Source organism: Equus quagga, chromosome 2 (genome assembly GCF_021613505.1).
Source record: "Equus quagga isolate Etosha38 chromosome 2, UCLA_HA_Equagga_1.0, whole genome shotgun sequence".
Lineage (NCBI taxonomy): Eukaryota > Metazoa > Chordata > Mammalia > Perissodactyla > Equidae > Equus > Equus quagga.
Window position 1 is genome coordinate 166458441 of NC_060268.1, and position 20924 is coordinate 166479364.

Genomic DNA, 20924 nt, shown 5'->3' on the forward strand with positions numbered 1-20924 from the left:
ATAATAGCTAGCATTTACTAAGCAGTTTCCATATGCCAGGCACCAGGCCAAGCATTTGATCCTTATAAGAACTCTGAGAGATGGCTGGCTGTGTGTATGCCCATTTTACAGATGAGGAACCCAATGCTCAGAGAGGTGAGATCATTTACCAAGCTCACCCTGCTTTTCTTTTTATTTTTTTTTGCTTGAGGAAGATTGGCGCTAAGCTAACATCTATTGGCAGTCTTCCTCTGTTTTGTACGTGGGTTGCTGCCACAGCATGGCCACTGATGAATGGTGTTAAATGGTCTGCACCTGGGAACCAAACCCGGGCCGCTGAAGCGGAGTGTGCCGAACTTAACCACTAGGCCACTGGGCTGCCCCCTCACCCTGCTTTTAAAGATTTTATTTTTTGCTTTTTCTCCCCAAAGCCCCCCAGTACATAGTTGTATATTCTTTGTTGTGGGTCCTTCTAGTTGTGGCATGTGGGACGCTGCCTCAGCATGGTTTGATGAGCAGTGCCATGTCCGTGCCCAGGATTCGAACCAACGAAACACTGGGCCGCCTGCAGCGGAGCGCGCGAACTTAACCACTCGGCCACGGGGCCAGCCCCACCCTCACCCTGCTTTTAGACAGTCTGCTTTGATAGCCTCTCTTCAAGAACTCAGTTCTTTTGGGTGTCAGCACTTTGGCACATATAAGGCACTGAGTGACTGTTTTCAGGAATGAATGGAATTAGGGAGCTGGGGTTCACCCCAGGCCTGAGCTGCCTCTGGATGTGATCAGGGAACTTAGTCCCCACGCAGTCTCCAGACTCCTGTTTTGCTGCTTTGGGTCCTCACAGTAGTAGATTGGATTAACCCAGTGGAGTCTCAGTGGTCCAAAGCAAAAAGAGCAAGGGGACGTCGTGGAGGCAGGAACGGGGCCCCTGGAGTATTTCCCAGGCACAGTGGCATTAAAGGAGTAATGTGAACTGTCATTCATATGAGAGAACTTGCTGACTTAGCATTTTCCCTCTCTCGTGGTGGCCGCGTGCGGTTCCCTTCATGTCCCCGTGTCTGCAGAGCGAGTCGGGCTGAGCTCTGGAAGCCCTCTGTGTTGGCATGACTGTCCCCCTTTGTGCCTGAGCAGAGCCTGCGAGGGACCTCGTGAAATTGGCGCTCCCTCGTTCAGGGAAACTTTAAACAGCTGCAGTTGAATTCTCACGGCAAAGCCTTTTGCCAGGGTACATAACGAGAAGAAGAGGGATACATTTAAAATACCCAAATGAACAATTTCTTACTTTCCCATTTGCGCGTGGACAGTAATGGCGGGTCATTATCAGCTGGTCTGTTCAGCAGGCGCCCAGCTCTGGCAGCCTCTCTGGTGATTTACTGCGTTGACTTACAGGAATCCCACGCTTCTCTTCTCTTTTTCCTCCCCGCAGTGGGACTTCCTGCTCCATGAACGTGAACCCCGTCAGCCTGCAATCTCATACATCAATCTAGGCCTGGTTTGTAGCGAGTACATTACTAATCTCTCATCTACATCCTCAGAGGGAGCTACTATTATTATGGCTCTGTTATTATCTTCACTTTGCAGGCAAGGGTCCTGAGGCACAGAGAGGCGAAGCCATTTGTCCAAGGCCCCAGAAGAACCAAGACACAGATCCTGGATTTGAACCCACGCGTTCTAGCTCCTGGGCCTGTGCTCTTGTACCACGTCGGTCTGAATTAGTGAGGTTTTGAGTTTATTTTTAACCAACGTGCTTCTTCTAGAACCTTCTGTCAGCCGACTCCACAATGGGGAGATAACATGGTGACCTTTGTCCACAGGGTTAGCTCAGGCTGGACGAGAGAGCACAGGAACTGGTTAGATGGGTAGAGAGACATTACTTAGTTCTTCCCCTTGACTACGCAGCCTTTCCTGGGATCAAGTCCTCTTTGACCTGAATCTTTCTGGCTCCTTTGAGTTCAGCCTGCCTTCCGCATCTTTCCGCGGCTGTCAAAAAGCGGAGACCTGACGTTCCATCTCCCAGGTCCCTGGGAGTTCTGGAAGTGGAGATGGCCGGGTTCCGTGGTCAGGGCTGGTTGGGATTACAAATAAACTGAAGCCTGGGAAACTTTCTTGCTATTAATAGGACAGACCTTTCGGGGAGGGAATAACCGAACTTGATGCTGTTGGAATTGATTTTGCCTGTCCAGATGACATACTAATGAGCTAAGTGGTTAGCTTCAGATCCTTATTGTGCCTTCTCAAGCCAAGTTCCTTTAAAGACGAAAACCACAGAAGCAGAGAACAAGTTGGTTTAGAGAGGCTCCGTGGCCTTGTCGAGAGAGGGGAGGGTGGCCGGCTCGGGCCGACAATGTGAGAGAATTAAGGTTGTACTCACTTCAGAGTGGGTTTGTGTTGTCTAATTCCATTGCTTCAACCAGAGTTCCTTTTTTTTCGGAAACAGGAATTTGATTTGGTGTCTGGATTTTTGATGGCGGTATTTCTCTCTCTTTAGTGCCTTTGGGTTATTTCAGAAAGTTTCTCTCCCAGCCCATTCTCTCTCTCCAGGGAGAAATCTCGCGTAAAACAATCCTGAGATCCCCCTCTCCTTCAAATCACCCACTTTGATTGTAACATCCATTGTTCTGCTTTTTGCTTCTTAGCGTGTACTGATCACCTTATGTATACAATTAAAAACACAAAACAGCCTTCTGTGTCCGAAGTGCCTGGCACATCCCGGTGTTTCGGAGGAGACTTTGAAAGTGGACAAAACTGTATTTCCTTCCCCAAATGAGGTTATTGTGCTCGAAATATGTCCTGGTAGTTTATTAAGGGAAACCACAGACTGGGGTCAGAGGCAGTTTCTCCTGCCTGCAGCTTTCCAGCTTGCCTCTTCTTTCTAGATCTTTCTCCCTCCTCCATTCCCTCCCCCCGGCCCCCCTCAGCCTACCCCCAAAAGGTGTGCTCTCCCTAGGGGGCAGCCCTCGCTTCTATGTGATGGTGTGGCGCTTGAGCTGCGTGGCCCTATGGCGACCCGTCCTCACTTGTCCCTCTGGAACGTTCGGAAGGAATTTGGGGTGTGGACTTCCTTGAGTGACTGGGATTAGGCCAGTCGAGTCTGCAGTCAGATGAGAAGTGTGTGGGCAAAGGGGACTATTGTGTGAGGCTCCTCCGGACAGAAAGCCTGCCTTCATCTTTTACTGTGCCTAATGGACAATTGAGACATTCAGCTTATGTCTGAAAGGAAAGTGGGCCGGAATGGTCTAGCAGACCTCCCAGACGAAGGCTTGTAGGAGAAGCAAATAGAGACAAGGATTACCAACAGGGGAAACAACTGGGCAGAGTCCTGGGAGAGAATGTTTATTTCCTTGCTCTCTAGGAGGGATCTGGAAAGAGCCATAATCCTGGGTTAGGAGTAATTTGTTACAGCAAGATGATACTTGAATGGCAGGCCGCTTCTGGCTGAGGCAGCAAGACTTGCGTGCAGGGGGGTCGGGGGATGCCAGAAGGTCAGCCTCACTCAATCTTCACCCCGGCTCTGCGGTTTGTTCCTCCCCAAGCAAAATGAACCAGGGGCACTGCTGACCTTTCGGCTTCCTGGGTGTAGCATTCCTAAGCATCTCCACATGCTTGTCACAGCTAGAATTGGACAATAAAAATTTGGATAGGGAGACCTTGCTGGAGGCATCGACCTCTTTCAAATGTGACAAGGGGAAAAAAAATTAAAAATGCACCGTGGTTCACAGTTTCCCTTTGAGTTTGAGGGCAGGAGCTGAGGTCTGTCTTGCATTTGGTTCCTTACGTTGACTGACTAAAGCACGTTAATTGATTGCTTGTTGACTGGTAGACTTTTGTTGTCTTTTGTTGCTGTGGAATAGGGGAGAGAGAAATACAGAATAGGGAGGAGAACCTGATCAGAAAAATCCAGTTCTTGAGAGCTGGCGGCCGTGGAGAAAGAAATAATTTTTTAACTTTCTTGATTTGAGTATCTGATGATTCACGCCTTCAAAATAACCCTTCCAGGTCACCAGGACCCTGTTACTCTGGCTTTGTACTTCTCAAAGGTCATCTGATGGCGACATCGCTAACAATTTACGTGGTAGACCTGTAACTTCTGGCTTTTGAGTCCCCCGTGCAGTTGGAGGAAGAAATAGCAAATCTTAACTGTCTTGGACTTTCTATAACTCTTTTCTTTTACTTGCTTTTATACAGTTTATCCTCTGAGGTCGGAAAAATGATGCGGAAGCCAGTCAGCAGACTTTAGGCGAGCAATACCATGCTCATTTTTTCGGGAAAGAAACAGAGGTGCAGAGCCATGGTGACCTGCCTGAGGCCACAGAATGGTGGAGAATGGACTGTAGGGTTCAGGTTTCTGAACTGCCTCTACTTCTGTTGACTCACTCACTCAGCTCTGTTTGTTTTTAGCCGTATGCCTTGAAACAGTTATCACACATTTCTGTTTCTTCCTCAGCGCTTTTTACCCAGAGTGACCTGTGCTCTTCCCATCTTTCATGAGGTCTTGGCTTTCCTCTGCCATTGCAACGTCCCTCCCTAAGATCCAGCGCCAACCAAAATGGCATTTCGAAGTTGCTTGTTTCCCACCTTGTTCCCCGACTGTGTGTGTTTCCTCCGCTCCTTTGTCTCTGAAATGAATGTGATAACCATCATGGGGCATCATGGTGCATTGTTTTTTTTCCTGTAACTCATTTTTGAAATTGAGATAGAATTCACATACCGTAAAATTTACCCATTTAAGGTATACAGTGAAGTGGGTCTTAGTATATTCACAAGGTTGTGCAGGTATCGTCACTATTTCCAGAACGTTTTCATCACCCCAAAAAGAAGCTTTGTATACTTACTAGCAGTCACTCCTCATCCTCTCTTGCCCCCAGCACCCTAATTTACCAATTTACTCTCTGTCTCTCTGGATTTGCCTATTCTGGATGTTTCATATAGAAGGAATCATCAGCTTGTCTGCCTTCTTCAGGTTACCATAATGTTTTCAAGGGTCATCCACGTTGTACCATGTGTCAGTATTCTTTTGTTTTCATGGCTGAATAATATTCCATTGTAAGGATGTACCACATATTCTTTATCCATTCATCACCTGATACGTGGTACGTTCTTATCGCGGTATGCTGCTTATTCACCGTGCTCCCAGTGATGCCCACACCTGGTCCCCAAGCCATCATGTCTTCCAGCTTACTTCGCTCGTCTGCAGGAGCCTGTATCCCCTGCAGCGTGCTGGTAGAGAAGCAGGCGGTGACTAAAACATTCCAGTAACAGGACTGTGCTTGGCCTTTTTTATAAGAAGTGGTAATAAAAAAATGTGGTGACCACAAGGTAGGTCGTCTCTGGTCTGTCTCTTACTGTGAGGGTCCTCCAGTGGCGTGCAGGCGGTCCTTGTTTGTAGGTCACCATCTGGAAGCCGTGGAGAACGAACTTATGCTGCCCTGTCTGGAGGCGGAAGACCTGGCAACCTGTTTGAGCAAGACAGGAGGGCAAGGGCTCCTCCTTCATCCAGTGGCTTTATGTCTTTTGACCCCTGGCTCAGGGCCTTGGGTGCTTATGGCAGGGCTGACATCTCCTTGGAATCCACAGCCCTTTGTGGGAGAGCTCAGTCTTGTGGCTACCTGAAGACGTCAAGATGGCTAGTCCTGGCCTGCTCTTGGTCACGACAGAGCGAGATCTGTCTGTGAGGCTGGTTTCCCACTGGCTCCCTGTGTTGGGGTGGGGGCTGCACCATATCTTTTGCCCCTGTGCATCTTTTTGGCCTACACTGGAGGGGCACGCCTTGCCCATTCTACTCCGTCTCTTTTGGGAGTTTTTAAGAGTTCTGGCTGGAAGATACCGGAGTTCTGCATTCTGGTTAGAATCCCTAGTAACTGCGTGACGAGGTCACTTAATTTCTCTCTGCCTCGCTTTCTTTTCTTCTCTTTTAAAATAGGCTTGGAGATGATCTGCTTTGACCACCTAAAAAGGAGGTAGTGACAATCAGTTGAGAGGTTTGAGAGAGCGTTTGAGAAGGTAATATGGAGCCTGCAAATATACAGCAGTCTGTATTGACACCGCCCTGGCCCTCAGAGTTCATAATGACTGATCATCAGAGTCACCTGGCACGTTGGGGAAAAAAAAAATACAGACCCCTGGGCCCACTCCCAGATGGTTTGATTTAGCAGGTCCGAAGTGGGTGGGGAGAAAGATCTCTCAACAAACCGGTGAGGTTTGGGAACTGTGGGACCATGTCACTATGGTAAATTAAATCTTTCTTTGTAATGTTTCTAGTTACCTTCCTGTGCTAGTTCCTGTACCATCCGTTAGCTTATTGTCCCATTGACTGGTCTTAGATGACTTTTCCTTTTTTGAGAATTTCATTGTGGCAAGAACACTTAACATGGGATCTAATCTGTTAACAAACTTTTAAGTGTACAATCCAATACTGTTGACTGTAAGTACAATTTTGTACAGCAGATCTCTAGAACTTATTCCTCTTGTTTAACCAAAAGTTTGTGCCCATTGATTAGGAGCTCCCCATTCCCTCCTTCCCCCCAAACCCTGGCAACTACTGCTCTACTCTCTATCTCTGTGAGTTTGCCTATTTTAGATACCTCATATAAGTGGAATCATGCAGTATTTACCTTTCTGTGACTGGCTTATTTCAGTTAGTTTCATGTCCTCAAGGTTCATCCATGTTGTCACGTATCACAGAATTTCCTTCTTTTTAAAGGCTGTATAATATTCCATTGTATGTATAACCACATTTCCTTTATGTATTCACTGTCAATGGATGAATATTCATGTATGTTGTTGTTTCCACATCTTGGCTACTGTGAATAGTGCTGCAGTGAACATGGGAGTCCTAATACTTTTTCGAGATCCTGATTTCTTTTAAAAAATTATTTATTTATATATTTTTTATTGAGGTAACTTTGGTTTATAACATTATATAAATTTCAGACATACATCATATTTTGGCTACTTGTTCAACACAAGAATCTGGTTGCCTTCTGTCACCAGACAAAAATCTCCCTTTACCTTTATCCCTTTCTCCCTTTCCCCACCCCCTTCCCCTCTGGTAACCAGCAGTCTGTTCTCCTTATCTGTGTGTGTGTTTGTTTTTGTTGTTGTTTTATCTTCCACGCGAGTGAAATCATACTCTATTTGGCTTCTCCAGTAGGTGACTTTTCTGGGCCTCAGAATGTCTAGTCCGCACTGAACGCGGAGTACATGCTTAGTAAATGCTGTAGGAGTCCCTGTGTTAGAGTAGAAGGGGATTTTTGAGGTCACATCCCCCAATTTCCTGCTATCGGCCTAGCCCAGAGTGGGAAAGAAGTTACCCAGTGAAGAAGTGAAGTGATTGCCCAGGTAGTGGCAGAGCCGGGCCTGGAAAGTAGGCTTTCGCTGCTCCTAGGAGCACACAGTCATAATTTTAAGGCTCTTTTTGGGGAGGGGGAAAGGCAGGCCTGGGCGCCAGCCTAAGGGGGCCCGTCTGGGTGCGAGAGGAAGGGCCCAGCGAAATGCTCTCCGACTTGTGCTTCCATGAGCAGCTATCCCACAGCCTCCCTACAAAACCACTGACCTGGCAAAAGCAAAAACATCCCAGGGACAGGGGTATGGAACCCTTGGCGAGGTGAGGAAAAAGTGTGAATCCCAAGTTTTGGTTATTGGATTTGTTTGTTTTGCTTTGTAGCTCTGGTGGAAATAATTTTCTGGTAGCCTTGAAGGATAATAATTTGTTTGCCCAGCGACCGGGGTGGAGGGGGGAAGAGAGATGGAGAAGGATTGTTTAGTCCTTGGGGACACTGTGAGACGTCCCTTAGCCATGCCCTTTGAGACACTGATCCTGGCTGGAGATCAGGCAAGGAGGCCTGACGGTTGATAAGAAAACTGGAGAAGGTCGAGGGAGTTGTGATATAAGGCGGGATGAAGTGGAAACACATGGGTGGTTTGGAGCCCCGTGTACTAGATGGCCAGCTGGCCTAGTGACCTCAGAAAAGCCGGGGCTGCCCTCCTGGCCTTAGTGTCCTCCTTGGAAAAGTGGTGGTTGTAGCTTTCTGCCCATTTATTTCATAGGGTAATTGTGAATGTGGTTACGAACTCTAAAATTCTCTCTAAATGTGAAGCAATACTAATAGGACCCTGTAGGTTACTGTGATTAGGAAGAAAAAGGGTAACTCTAAGGATTTCATTTAAAAATTTTAAGACTGACGCACAGAGACACAGGATAAAACTATTGAATTGTTGTCTTACACAGGTGCCTTGATAGCCTGCCCTCCCCCTTTCCGCCATATTCCTCTCGTGTTGAGAAATGGGATAGTGACTTTAAGGAAAGCATTTTCAAGTTCCTCCTATGTTTGGTTTTATTAAAAAAGAAAAAGAGAATGTCAGTGTTAATATCTTAATGCATTTTTTTCTGTGGCTTTATTCCTTCTCCAAGTTTGGAGTGTACCCAGCCTTCTGAGGTCTTTGGTTTCCTTTTCCTAGGTGACTGTAGTATATACTCACTTATGTTAAATCCCAATCAGAAATCACACATTCCTGCATTTTCTTTTTCTATGCAGTCTCACTTTATAGCAGATAAAGACTCTTTAAATAGAGCCTCCATCTTAGGCTGTCTGTGGATTTATCGAAAGAAGCAATTTCTGGAGTATGTCTTAACCTAGGACAAAGCAGCCTAATCTCCTATACCTTCTGCATCTGCAGGATAATTGATGGAAGAGATTTTGTAGTGGTGGCCCTGAGGATCCTACAGGATTCTGAAGACTTCTGAAATAGTTTCACTGTTAGCTATATGTGATTCAGTGCTAACTTTTGTAAACCTGTTGGTACCTGTGTGATTCAGAGGGTAAGACAGAGTATTAAATTAATCACAGCCAGTCTGGTTAAATTGGGATTCCCTGACCCCCAGGGCAAAATCACTTATTTATAGAAGATGGGCTGAGTTTTCCATCTTCCGTTTCTGAGAAATGAAGTCGGTTCAGAGACAGCCAAGCCTGTTCTTTAACAGAGCTGGGTGTGCGGATGTGTGTTGCAGGTGTGCCTCTCCATATGAGCTCCTCAAGAAATGTGTGTGTGCTGTTGGTGCTGATGTTTGTGCTTCTTATTGTCTCACCAAGTTTTTCTGTTTTCCTCTTATGATGAGTGGCATCTGGTGGGCTTATCTTTGTGACGTTCAGCGATAGGAACATCATAGTCATAGTTTGACCCTTTCTCTGTTGCACATCTGTAGTAGAGTTGGCATGGCTCACGATGAGGCTGCGTGGGGAGGGTGGGAGCCAGTCCCCTTGCAGGGGAGGAAGGATGAATGAATTTGGACCCCTGATAGCCTGTGGCTGGCGGTGCTCTCAGGTCTGGGTGCTTAGGCAGAGTCTTGACTTTCCATTTTATAACAAACACAACATGTGCACTTCTCTGGCACTGCTGAGTTAGGAAGCGTCAGCAGTCGAAGTCTACCATGAGGATGGTTTCCAATTAGCTTGAATTCTTGTCAAATGAATTTTCCTAGGAAAAAGCACCCCCACAGAGAAGGAGCTTAGCTTGAAAAGGCTGTTTTTGTTGTTGTTCTTTTCGTACTTTGGCAAAGGACGTATGTTTAGCGGGCAGGGAAGGGGAGCAAGGCCTTCAAAAATTTTGAAATCAGCCCTTTTGTGTGTGAGAGGCTTTCTCTGGACCTAGTGTTTCAGGAGAAGCTGGTTTCATTTCCTTTGAGCAGTCTCCTCAGGCCCCACTGTGTCCTTCTTCCCACCCTGACCTCTGCATTTTGCCTGAGCCCCTGGCTAATGCCATCTGTTGGTGGCGAACAGAGTTGGCCCAATGTGGACTTCGTTCCAGCTTTGTGGATATGTGAAAGTTGTACACATTGAAAATCTCTGGAGAGAGGAGCTTCTGCACCTAAGAAGGTGATCCCAAAGCACCCGGGGCATATCACCCAGGACCCGAGGAATTTCTGTGTGGTGCTCTTTTGTGGCGATTGGATGACACATGACATGTTGCCAGAGTCCCCTGGGAAGTGGGTGAGAACTTCTGAACACGTGAAGCTTTCCCAGTCAGAATTGCTCAGGCGTTTTCAGCCTTCCATTCTGGAAAGGAGAGAGAGTTATTTCGGTGAGATTGTGGTCTGGTGGTCAGCCCTCGTGACTGAGAGTCAGAGCCGGCGAGCTCAAGGTTGTTAGCCAAGCCTTTCCCCCACAACTTGAGTCTGCCAGTGACGATTCCCTTTGAAACATTGCTTTTGGGTCACCGAACATGCTTTCCTTGTGTGATCGTGTTTGGCTGTGTGGATTTAAGGCCCCGTGAAGGACAGTATCCTTTCTGACATGATCTTCATTCCCCAAGCCAGGGATGGCAGACTATGGCCCACGGACCAGATCTGGCCTGCCAGCTGGTTTTTTATGGCCCGTGAGCTAAGAATGGTTTTTATTATTTTTAAATGGTTGAAACAAATAAAGAGAAGAGTAATATTTCCTGACACAGGGAAGTCATTTGAAATTCACGTTTCAATATCTGTAAATAAAGTTTTATTGGAACATATCCATGACATAATACATACACGTATTGCCTATGGCTTCTCCTGTGTTACAATGGCGGGGTTGAGTAGTTAGGACCGATATGGTATGGGTCGCAAAGGCTAAGACGTTTACTATCTGGTCCTTTACAAAAGCAGTTTGCCAGCCCTGCCCTAAGCAAATAAAGGGACTCCACTTGCCCATCCATCTGGGATGGAGTGAATGAAAGGAAGTGCCGTGAAGCCGTGTTGGTGTTTTATCAAGGATGTGGGAGTTTCCTGGCAACTTCGTCATCGTCATCATCATTGTCCTTTGAGTTGTCCTGTTTGTTTAGATAATAAATTTGTACAAAGACCTCAGCAGCCCTAAGGTGGCAGGTTCTCTGAGCAGCCCCTCCTCTCCTTCCTGAAGCTGGATTCACGTGATGGGGATACCTGTGTGCGAGCAGGTTCTTTCTGGCATACTTGAGTAGCTGCCCCTTGCTATGAACATAGATCTCGGAGGGGCCTTCTGTCTTGGAAGATGGGGGAGGCGGAGGAGGAGAAATCAGAGATATGTACCTCTTTTTTACTGACAATTTAACAGGCTTTTAAACCGCCTTGATTCCACTCAGGCCATTGGTGGTGTATATATTTCAAGACTTTGCCCACAGGTCCAAAGCTTAACTTAAGCTCCCTAAGACATATCATAAAATATGATTTTGGGAAAAACCCTAATGGGCCATGAGCAGAACATTATTATTAAACAAAGGATGAAACGCTTAAGCCAAGATGGCCTCCCCCCTCAAATGAAAGTCAGGCAGACTCCATTTCAACAGTTTTCAATGCAGGAATTCCCACAGCCCCATTTGATTGCAGTTTGTTGAAAAGTTTAATGTTTTTGTAGGCAATTCATAATTTCCACGTTGAACAGCCTAAAAGGAAGAGAGCTGGAGCCCAGTGTTGTTTTTATAGTGAGATGGTGGGAACTTTTTTTTCTTCCCCAAAAGGATATAAAACCAAAGTTGAACTGTTGGGAAAATGTGGCGTGGTGTTCCAGCCCTTTCGTACATCCGAGATGCCTCTTCCTTCAGGTCTTCCTTTAGGACCCAACAGAATAGAATTTCCTGCTGCTTAATGTCTCCAGGAAGGAAAAGATTTTCCTCTAGGCTATAATAGTACCTAATTTCCTTTTTCTTCACTTTATTTATTTATTTTCCCTATTAATAAGGACCAATTGTAGAAGATGAAGGGACCTGGGAAACCCATCACTTTTGGAGGAGGTTAATAACTTCCTTTAAAAAATCCTGACACAATACTTATTTCTCCGAAAGGAACCTCGTCAGCCTGAATGCCAGTTAAGATCCATGGGAGGGGCACGGATTTGCAGAGACCCAGCCATTCTGTGGGATCAAGTTGCATTGGGATGGAGAGGTTGGGCTGTCACCATGGAGTCCCTGCCAGTCGGCAGGACCGGGGCTGTCTTCCTTCACCATCTGGATTTGGTTAGCTCTCTCTGGGCAGTGGGGCCGAGTCTCATTTCCTCCAACCAGTAATGTTATATAGGCAGTGATCCTGGGCTGCCCTAACATAATTGAAAATTATGTGTATTGTAGGCTTGGAGCGCTGAAATGTAGGCTCATAAAAATATGTGGCGCAGGTAGCCTGTGGAGGTTGGATGTGGCACACAATGAAGCTTTTATGTAAAGTAAGAATTATAAGTCTGCATTAATATTGCATTCTGGGTATGACAGTTCTTGGGTGGGGTCCTCAGGGCAGACCTGTCACCTTAAACGAAGCCTAAATTTCCTAATTCTATGGAGCTTCTCTTTGGATGCAATCAAATCAGTTTTACAGATGGCCAGAGATGAAAACTTGTTCATTAATCTCACTCTCCCCACTGAGGGTAGAATGAGATGTAGGTATATGGCGAGCTTGGCATTTTTCTTCACAGGTTTTTTTGAGACGGAGAGGTGAGTGTTGGCAGGTGTCCATTTTGGTTGGCCTCAAGGAAATGACTCTATTGAGTGGTTTTGACCAATGAGGCCCATATATTTATGTGGCAAGTGAGAATGGGAAGAAGGCGGGGTGAGACAGGGCAGGACAGATTCCCATGGCCTACTGGCTTGGGTTATAAGGCTGAGGGAGACCATGGAAACATTTAGTTTAGTGGCTCAACTTGGGATGATACTGCCCCAAAGAAGCTATTTGGAAATGGTTTGATTATAAGGGTGACTGAGGGGTGCCTGTTGGAATTTCCTGTCTGGGGGCCCAGATCCTAGAAGTCCTTTGGTGCTTGGGGCAGCCCCTCACCCACCCCTGTCACAGGTAGGGCAACTCCTTCAGTTTACAGATGAAAAACTAGAGGTCCATCGAAGCAAATTGTGGCAAGGCAGCAGAACAATAGCCAGGTTTCCTCAACACAGGAGGCTTCTAGGTAAAAGCTCTGAAGTGGTAGAAGTTGCTCCAACCTTGTATAATCCAGGATGGGAAAATGATTGTGCTCGTGGGCTAGGGTCTTCCAGCTTCGTGTATAACCAAGTTTGGTTTTAATTCACTGGAACAGTTATTTCTTTGAGGAACCAGTAGAAGAGCTTGTGGATGGCATTGGCCCTTCTATTTCACGTGGAATGGGAGCAAACCCTTTCTCCTTTCTGGATTGCCCTTTGCTGTCCTTTTTCTTTCTGTTGAAATCTTTCTGACTTTGCAAGACCTCTGTGCAGCCTCTCCTGGTCTTTTTTTCTCAGAAATGCTGTCTTCTCTCTTGGCATTCCATGGGCACGATTTCCCGAGCTCTGTCACAGCCTTGCCACATTCTCTCTTGACTTATTTGTGTGGGATTTGGCTCCCTCACATGAGCAGAAGCTCCCTGAGGGCAGGCATCTTTTCTCTCCATAATACTTTGCAAGAAGGTTGGCACAAAGCAAGCTTTAATCAGTGTTCATCTAGTAAAAATTTTCTGTTGAATTAATATTGAACTAGCTATTTATTTTGCTTTGGGTCTCTGGGAAGATTAAGATGGCTCCTTATATACTCTCCAAGCATTAACTGATGCATTTATCAGTTGGCCTTCAGAGGTACAAAGGGCCATTGTGTCTAAGTTTTGTTTGGTTGTCTGAAGGTTTCCTGCACGAAACTCGGGTAATGTGACCAACTAAAGTCAAAGGCCTGAGAGTTGCTTATACATTTGCTGAATACCTCTGTGACTGGACAGGCCGCCTCTCCTCGGGTTCCCGTATCCGCGCAGTGGGGAGTTGGGTCAGCTGATCGCTCAGGTCCCTCTGAACGCCAGTATATCCCTTTTGACAGAAGTCGCTCCTTTTCCCTCGTGCCGTGTATTTATTTTTCACCTCAGAGAGGGCAGAGATAGACCTAATTGGCGTATACCTTTATTTTTCTCTCTGCGGCAAACCTCTGTATATTTCTCCAGCCTTTTGAGATGAGTGTCTAAATTGCATTGTACCCTGTTTGTGCATCGTTTACCAAGAAATATTTTTGTTTTATAAGCTTTTCTGTCGGATGAGGAATTCCGTCTTCACCTCACTCGTGATTTCTCCTCAAGCACGGTTGCACATACATACTCAGCTTTCTTTAAAGCGAAGGATGGTGGCGTTTTAGCATGAAGGTTGCTGAAAGAGCAGATTCAGAATTGATGGTGTCCTAGGACACCTCTCGCTTGAGAGTCCCATTTGCTTTCTTCCTTGAGAAAAGCTCTGTGTCCCCTCCCCTCTTCCCTCCCCCGCTGCCCTCTAAACGAGGTCGTAATAATGAAGTCGTTTTGTCTGAAGCCGCCCTGTAGTTTGAATGCAATGTTATTTGCTAATAATATTGATGTCCTATACATGTACCTATTGAACATGAACTCTAAGGAAGAACCTGTTGGTATTGCATGATTTTTCTATTGTTGTTGAAGTTACCTTTTTTTTTTATTGTTGTTATTTGTATGCCTTTAAGTTTTTCAGTTTCTGATCCATGTGTCATGTATGAAAAGCTGACTCTTGGAGTAGCTGTTTTGCATTTCTTTGCCAAATTCATTGTCCATGTTTGTTTTGTTTTCTCCCTCCAGTATCTCCAGATGAAATGGCCACTGCTTGATGTCCAGGCGGGGACCCTCCAGAGCAGACAAGCCCTCAAGGATGCGCGCTCTCCGTCACCAGCGCACATTGTCGTAAGTGGCCTTACAAAGGCGATCGCTTCCTTTACTAGGGGGAGGTGAAGAAGATGCTCTTTGGTTGATAACAGGCCTTGTTTACCAGTTTTTCTTTCTTTAAAAATATTTTTTTGGCACATTCTTGGATATGGTTTATATCTAGAAGGTACCTGTATTCTGCTGTTGGACCTTAGCGATTGTTACCTACCTGGAAATTTCCCCACCATCCTTTTCTCCTAGTATTGGGCTAGAATCTAGCTTTGTGGGCTCCAGTTAATAGGGCACGACAGTATTGGGAAGACTGGAAATGGTATCAAAGCCATTAAAAAAATACAATGCCCCAAACCTTTTCTGAAAAAGGCATTTACAGGAGGTGATTTGCAGAGGGGGGAAGTAGAAAACTCCAAAGGAAAGCCCTGGATTTGAGACTTTCCAATCCCCCGGCCCCTTATCTTAAATTGTTGGAAAGTAAACATTCTACACTAATATCAGAAAAACTTCATCTGGGCTGATGGATTGGACACCTAGAGCAGAAATGAACTTGGAAAGGTTTAAATGACATTTAATCGGTACGTCCCTGGCTTTGCCAGTGTGTGGGTTTAATATAGGTAACATTTGTAGTACTAAGAGACTACAGCACAAAGTGTGTGTCTACATATATTTTTAATGCATTTTCTTAGGATTTTGTAGGCTCTGAAAGTGGAATTGATAAATTAACCTCTTGAGAAGATAGCTCAGCCTTAAATATTCTCTTCTGTGTATTTATATGATGAGCTGGACTTCGTACTTTGGAAATAATTAATGCAAGACATATTTTTATAGCAAATCCATGACAGGTAGAATTATGCAAAGCATGAAATAATTCATGTATTTTTTATTTAAGTATCACAAAATGTTATCCATTAATATATTTTGCCCTCTGTGTTACTTGTAATTTCTAAAAACGGCAAAATAATTTTCTTAAGGAGAAAAATCTTAGGATGCACTGTGTCAAATTTCAGGCTCACTGCCTCCTTATTTTGTAGATTTCTATAATTGAGTATAATTTTATGAATTATGCCTCTCTTATATGAATATTAAATACATATATGTATGTGTGTGTGTATATCACAAAATAATTTATTTCCGTAAAACCACATCTTGAGTCATCATTTGGGAAAATGTCTCACGAATTCTCATGTTATAAACGAGGCATGTGGAGAGAAGGTTGACATGTTCCAGAAGCTTCCTTCTTCCTCCAACCCCACAATAAAATGGATGTTCAGAATTACACATGCTCTTCTATTGCCAAGATTTCAGGGCTGGACGTGATCTTAGACCAGGGAGGCTCAACCTGCTCTCAGAAAAGGAAACAGACCCAGAGATGCCTTAAGTGAATTGCCCAATGTCACACACTGAGTTAGTGGCCAGAGCAAGGGCTGGACCCAGTTCTCTGCTCCCTTTCCGGGGCCTCATGGAGTGTTCTCTCCTAAGGGAGTAGAAAGTAACTTTCTGTGGCTGGTTCTGTTTTGCTTACTTATAAATCAGGTCATCATCAGGGCCAGTGTCATAGGTGTCAAGAACTTGTCGGCTTGGGGTTCTGATGTAGTTTCTCTGAAAAAAGTGATGCCGTGTATAAAAATATTTTAACAGTTCACAAAGATTTTTAAAAAGTGTGATGGTTACAGAGTCCTAGAGAGTAAAATGAGGAAGCCTGTCGGTTTCACTTTTCTGGCCTCCTTCAATTTCCCAGTGTGGGTCTAGGCTTGGAAATTTATTTCTCTGCTTTTGGAAATGCTTGGCAGGACTTGCCCACATTTTTTTTAGCTACAGAGAAAGGATGTTATCTTTAAAATCCCTTGGAGGCTTTTTCTCTCTTTAAGTGTGGAGAGAAGATTCAAGTTCTAGAAGTGGTTCAGATTGGACACAGCCCCTCACGGGTGTGGCATGGTGGAGGTCCACGGGTCTGTCCTGTTACTCCCACGCGAGAGTGAGGACTTGTCCAGAGAGGTAGTCATTGCTCTCCTTCCCTCCTTCCCCTGCCCCTCCAAATCCCTTAAGAACAGTTGCTGTAACTGAGGCCCCAAGCACCTTATTTTCACGTGTAGAAATTAACAATCCAAGGAGTTGGGAAAACATATTTTCCAGAGCGAATGTGGATCTTGGCGAGGGGAACAGCAAGGGGACTCCCTTTTTCCTCTGCTCTTTATTAGAAGCCATGTTTACCATAGCAACCACTTCGGAGCATGCACCACCCTTTAGATGGAGACCCTTGTCCATAGGAGCCACAGCCAGCAGCTGTAATACGATCTCCTGTGCTTTCTGCCTTGCTTCTGGGGACCCAGGGAATGGCCATTGCACAGAGGTTATGGGTTGGTGTTGGAGGGCGGGCTCTGGGAGCTGGAGAGAGGAGAAAAGCCATAAGCTTGGGCAAAAGGAAACCAAATTTGTGAAATACTTAATGCTTGTGGCAGCTGAATGGTGTCTTTGGTTACATGAGTCAGCCCTATAATCATGCATTTCCGCAATCTTCGCTGACACTCATGGGTGAGGAGGGGGATGTTGAGTGTGTGTGGGGGTGTTAGTAGAGGGAGACGGGAAAGCAGGGTGGAAGATAGGCTGGAGATTGTTGACTCTAACAGTTTTTGGGATCGAGGAGTCATACATGTTGGAACTACATGTTTATGATCACTTTTTCACTGGACATGGGGCAATGTGTTGACCAAAACCTGCTTGGCAGGTACAGTGTGTCTGTATTTATAAAGGGAGCCTTCTGGATTATGGCTGATGTACTGTTTGGGTCTTTGTGTAGCTCAGCATCGACCAGAAGAGTCTGGTTCATGTTCAGGTTCGCTGATGAATGGCTGACTTCTTTCCAGACACTGGACTCTTCCTCACATTTTGTTTTTCGTTCTTTTAAATCAAAAGTTGTCACATCACAGCGTTTCATCAGACATGTTTCAAAACAGTTGTCTAAGGATTGCTTCCTAATTTCTCCGAAATTTGGATTTATTGTAATATCTTGGCCAAGCTATTTCAAAATTATTTCTGATGTTTTCTTTTGAAACTGGAGAAGTGTTCAGTGTTTGTTAGTAATCATTAAAGACTCTAACTATCACAGGTTGCTAAGAAAATAACTTACCCTGGGACCCATTTGGGGCAGAATGTTCAGATGGGGATTTAAACCATTTTGCCATAATATTTTAATCTGGTTGGATTTTTTTCATGTGGTATACGGGTTACCATATTATAAAAAATGGGTGTGGAGAGTAAATGTTCTTAGCACTGGAGTTCACTTGATCAAATAATATTTAAATTAAGAAGCAAGCCCCAGAAATTTTAGTTCCTGAAACTGATAGAGCATCTTGTTTGTTATAGTCCAGTGGCTCCTAATCTGTTCAGAAGAGAGAGGAAATTATTCCCCAAGGATGGTATCTTGATTTTTTTTGGTTGGCCAGAAAAATAGGAATTTATATAACAAATCCATCTCTCTACCTCCCTCTTCTCCACCTTCCCGCTCCCCCGTTTTCCCTCCCCACACCCCCAGAAATTCATCGACCTCTTAGGAGTCCTAAGTTCCAGTTTCTTCTCCTCCCCGCAGAGCCTCCCCAGTTCTATTTTCGAATTCACATGAGTAGCTCCTGTTTCCTTCTCTGTGGTGTTTTTAAATTGATATTTTTAATTCTTTGCTCTTTTTTTTTCCCCTCTTCCAAAATAAGTGCCAAGCAGCTAAGTTGTGCTAAGTGGTGGTGGTGTTTGAGTCTTGGCTGACCCGCCTCCAGCAGCCAGTAAGCTGTGTGGTGAGGAGCCCTTCCCTGGACTCCACCCCCAGTGTCTTTGCTATACAAAGACTTTCATTTAACTTCCTTTGTACCCAGCGAAAAAAGATTCTGTACCAAAAATGGTTGTATTTCAGTATAGCGAATATCTTACAAAACAGTGAATGGCTTCAGAAATTCCTACCATTTTGTCTTGGAGGTTTCCTTTTGAAGTCGATGTGGAATTTTACCTTGGGGTGGATTTCTAGCAGTTCTTGGTCTTATGTGTTTTGTTGTGTAATGAGCATCGAGGTGTGGGATGAGAAAGTTGTCTGAATCCTGAGGAGCAAAGCCTGCCAGATTGTGATGGTTGTACTTTTTGTTGTTGTTACTGCTAAAGCAGAAAACTCTTAGAAAGTGTAACATGGTGGTAGGACTTCAGACAGGGTCTCTGCTGTCTGCGTTGAGCATTTTCAGGTAAGCTCAGAGGGCAGGTGAACCTTTCGTTTTTTGTTTCTGAGGAGTTCAGGGGAATGGGGAGGGACCTAGTCACAGTTAATAACAAGAAACTAATTTGAGAGCATCCTCTTGGTTATTCAATACATGCAGATGTTTTGATGGGTTATTAGACTTAGGTTGTATTTTCCCCTCTTCTGCCAGATGCTTATTGGCTGTTGGTCTGGGCTAGGAGGCTGTGTGCTAGATGCTGAGGCTCAGCAAACCATTGCAGTCCCTACCCATGGGGGGTGGGCATTGTGCCAGGTGCCATGAAGAGTACGGGGCCCGTGAGGTATGACCAGGGACATGGGATTTCCACTGAGAAATTGGTGACGATTATAGGCCGGATGGCCCTCTGGGGAAATGACATTTAACATGAGATTCGAAGGACAGATTGGAGTTGGCCAGAGGAAGGTATGGGAGAAGGGGTAGAAAATGGGAGAACCTTCCAGGCAGAAGGAAAAACACGTGTTTAAAGGTCCTAACAGGGGACAAAAAGCTTGGCTGTGAGAGACTCAGAAAGCCAGCTATGATGGCCGCGGGTCGCAAGGGCACAGGGAGAGTGGCCTGGGTAGGATGTGGTCAAGGTTGACGTTTAATCCTAACTACTGTGGGACGTCATTGAGGGGTTTGGCTTGTGTTCAGCTGCTGGCAGTGGCGATGGTTAAAGTGGACAGATTTGGAGGGAGCATCAGTAGAACTTGCTGATGGACTAGATTTTGGCCCTGAGGGAGACAGGAGAGTCAAAGGTAGGTCGATGGAGTTCCCATTTACTGAATGGGGAATATTGGAGGAGGAGCAGGTTTGGGGTAAAGGGGTTGTTTTTATTTTCTTTATTGATTGATTTTTTCATTCTAGCTTTACTAAGATATACTGTAATACAGTATTGTTAATTATAATCACTGTGCTGGACATAAGGTCCCCAGAACATACTCATTTTCTAACTGGAAGTTTGTACCCTGTGATCATCATCTCCTCATTTCCCTCACCCACCCAGTCCCTGGGAACCACCACTTTACTCTGTTCCTGGGAGTTCAGCTTTTTTAGATTCCACATATAAGTGATATCATATAGTATTTGTCTTTCTCTGTCTGACTTATTTCACTTAGCTTAATGCCCTCAAGGGCCATCCATGTTGTCACAAATGGCAGGATTTTCTTCCTTCTCATGGCTGAATAATATTCCATTGTATACATATACCACATTTTGTTTGTCCATTCATCTGTTTATGGACACTTAGGTTGTTTCCATGTCTTGATTATTGTGAATAATGCCTCAGTGAACGTGGGAGTGCAGATGTCTCTTCGAGATCCTCTTTTCATTTCCTTTGGATATCTACCCAGAAGTAGGACTGTTGGATCATATGGTAGTTGTATTTTTAATTCTTTGAGAAACCTCTGTACTGTTTTCCTTGGTTGCTGCACCAATTTACATTCCCAGCAGCGGTGTACAAGGGTTCCCTTTTCTCCACACCCTTGGCAACACTTATCTCTTGTCTTTCTGATGACAGCCATTCTAACAGGTGTGAGGTGATATCTTAGTGTGGTTTTGATTTGCATTCCCTGATGATTAGTGATGTTGAGCTCCTTTCCATGTAACTTCTTTGGAAAAATGTCTGTTTAGTTCAACAGTTGTCTTTTTAGAGAGATTAAGATGCTAGGTTTCATGACCTCCCCTCCCCCCCAGGAGCATGGCAGTATGAAATGGGAACAAGCCAAATTTTTAATTGGCTTCTTAAGACTAATGTTGATTATCTATTAAATTCCCATTTATTTAGAGTATATTATTTAGGGAAGGATAGAAAATTCTCCCTTTCCTTCCCTAAAATTTAGAGAAGTAGCTTTAATTGGTCTTCCTCTTGGTCTTGTGTTCACAGTGGATTCAATCAATTTACATTCATTGATCCCACAAATACTTAGTGATTGCTTACCGTGTGGAAAAAGGTATTCCAGACGTCGAGAGAAAGTGGAGTCAATGATGAACAATAATAACAGTTACGCAAAGAAGCCTGTAGCACTTTGTATGTGCCAGGCATTGTTCTAGATGTTTTATTATCCCTAATCTACAGAGGAGGAACTCATCACAGGTTTTTGCCCAACTGTAG

At 44.9% G+C, this 20924-nt stretch overlaps 1 protein-coding gene across 33 annotated transcripts in view; it reads left to right on the plus strand.

Moving 5' to 3' along the window:
* The window catches only part of TCF7L2 (transcription factor 7 like 2), a 194524-nt gene that overhangs the window by 61139 nt on the left and 112461 nt on the right, over nucleotides 1-20924 (plus strand). For all 33 annotated transcript variants that reach the window (XM_046653550.1, XM_046653542.1, XM_046653548.1 and 30 more), the window contains one exon: nucleotides 14502-14603. In XM_046653550.1, the coding sequence (XP_046509506.1) occupies nucleotides 14502-14603 (102 nt within the window). The remainder of the gene's footprint in view (nucleotides 1-14501; nucleotides 14604-20924) is intronic.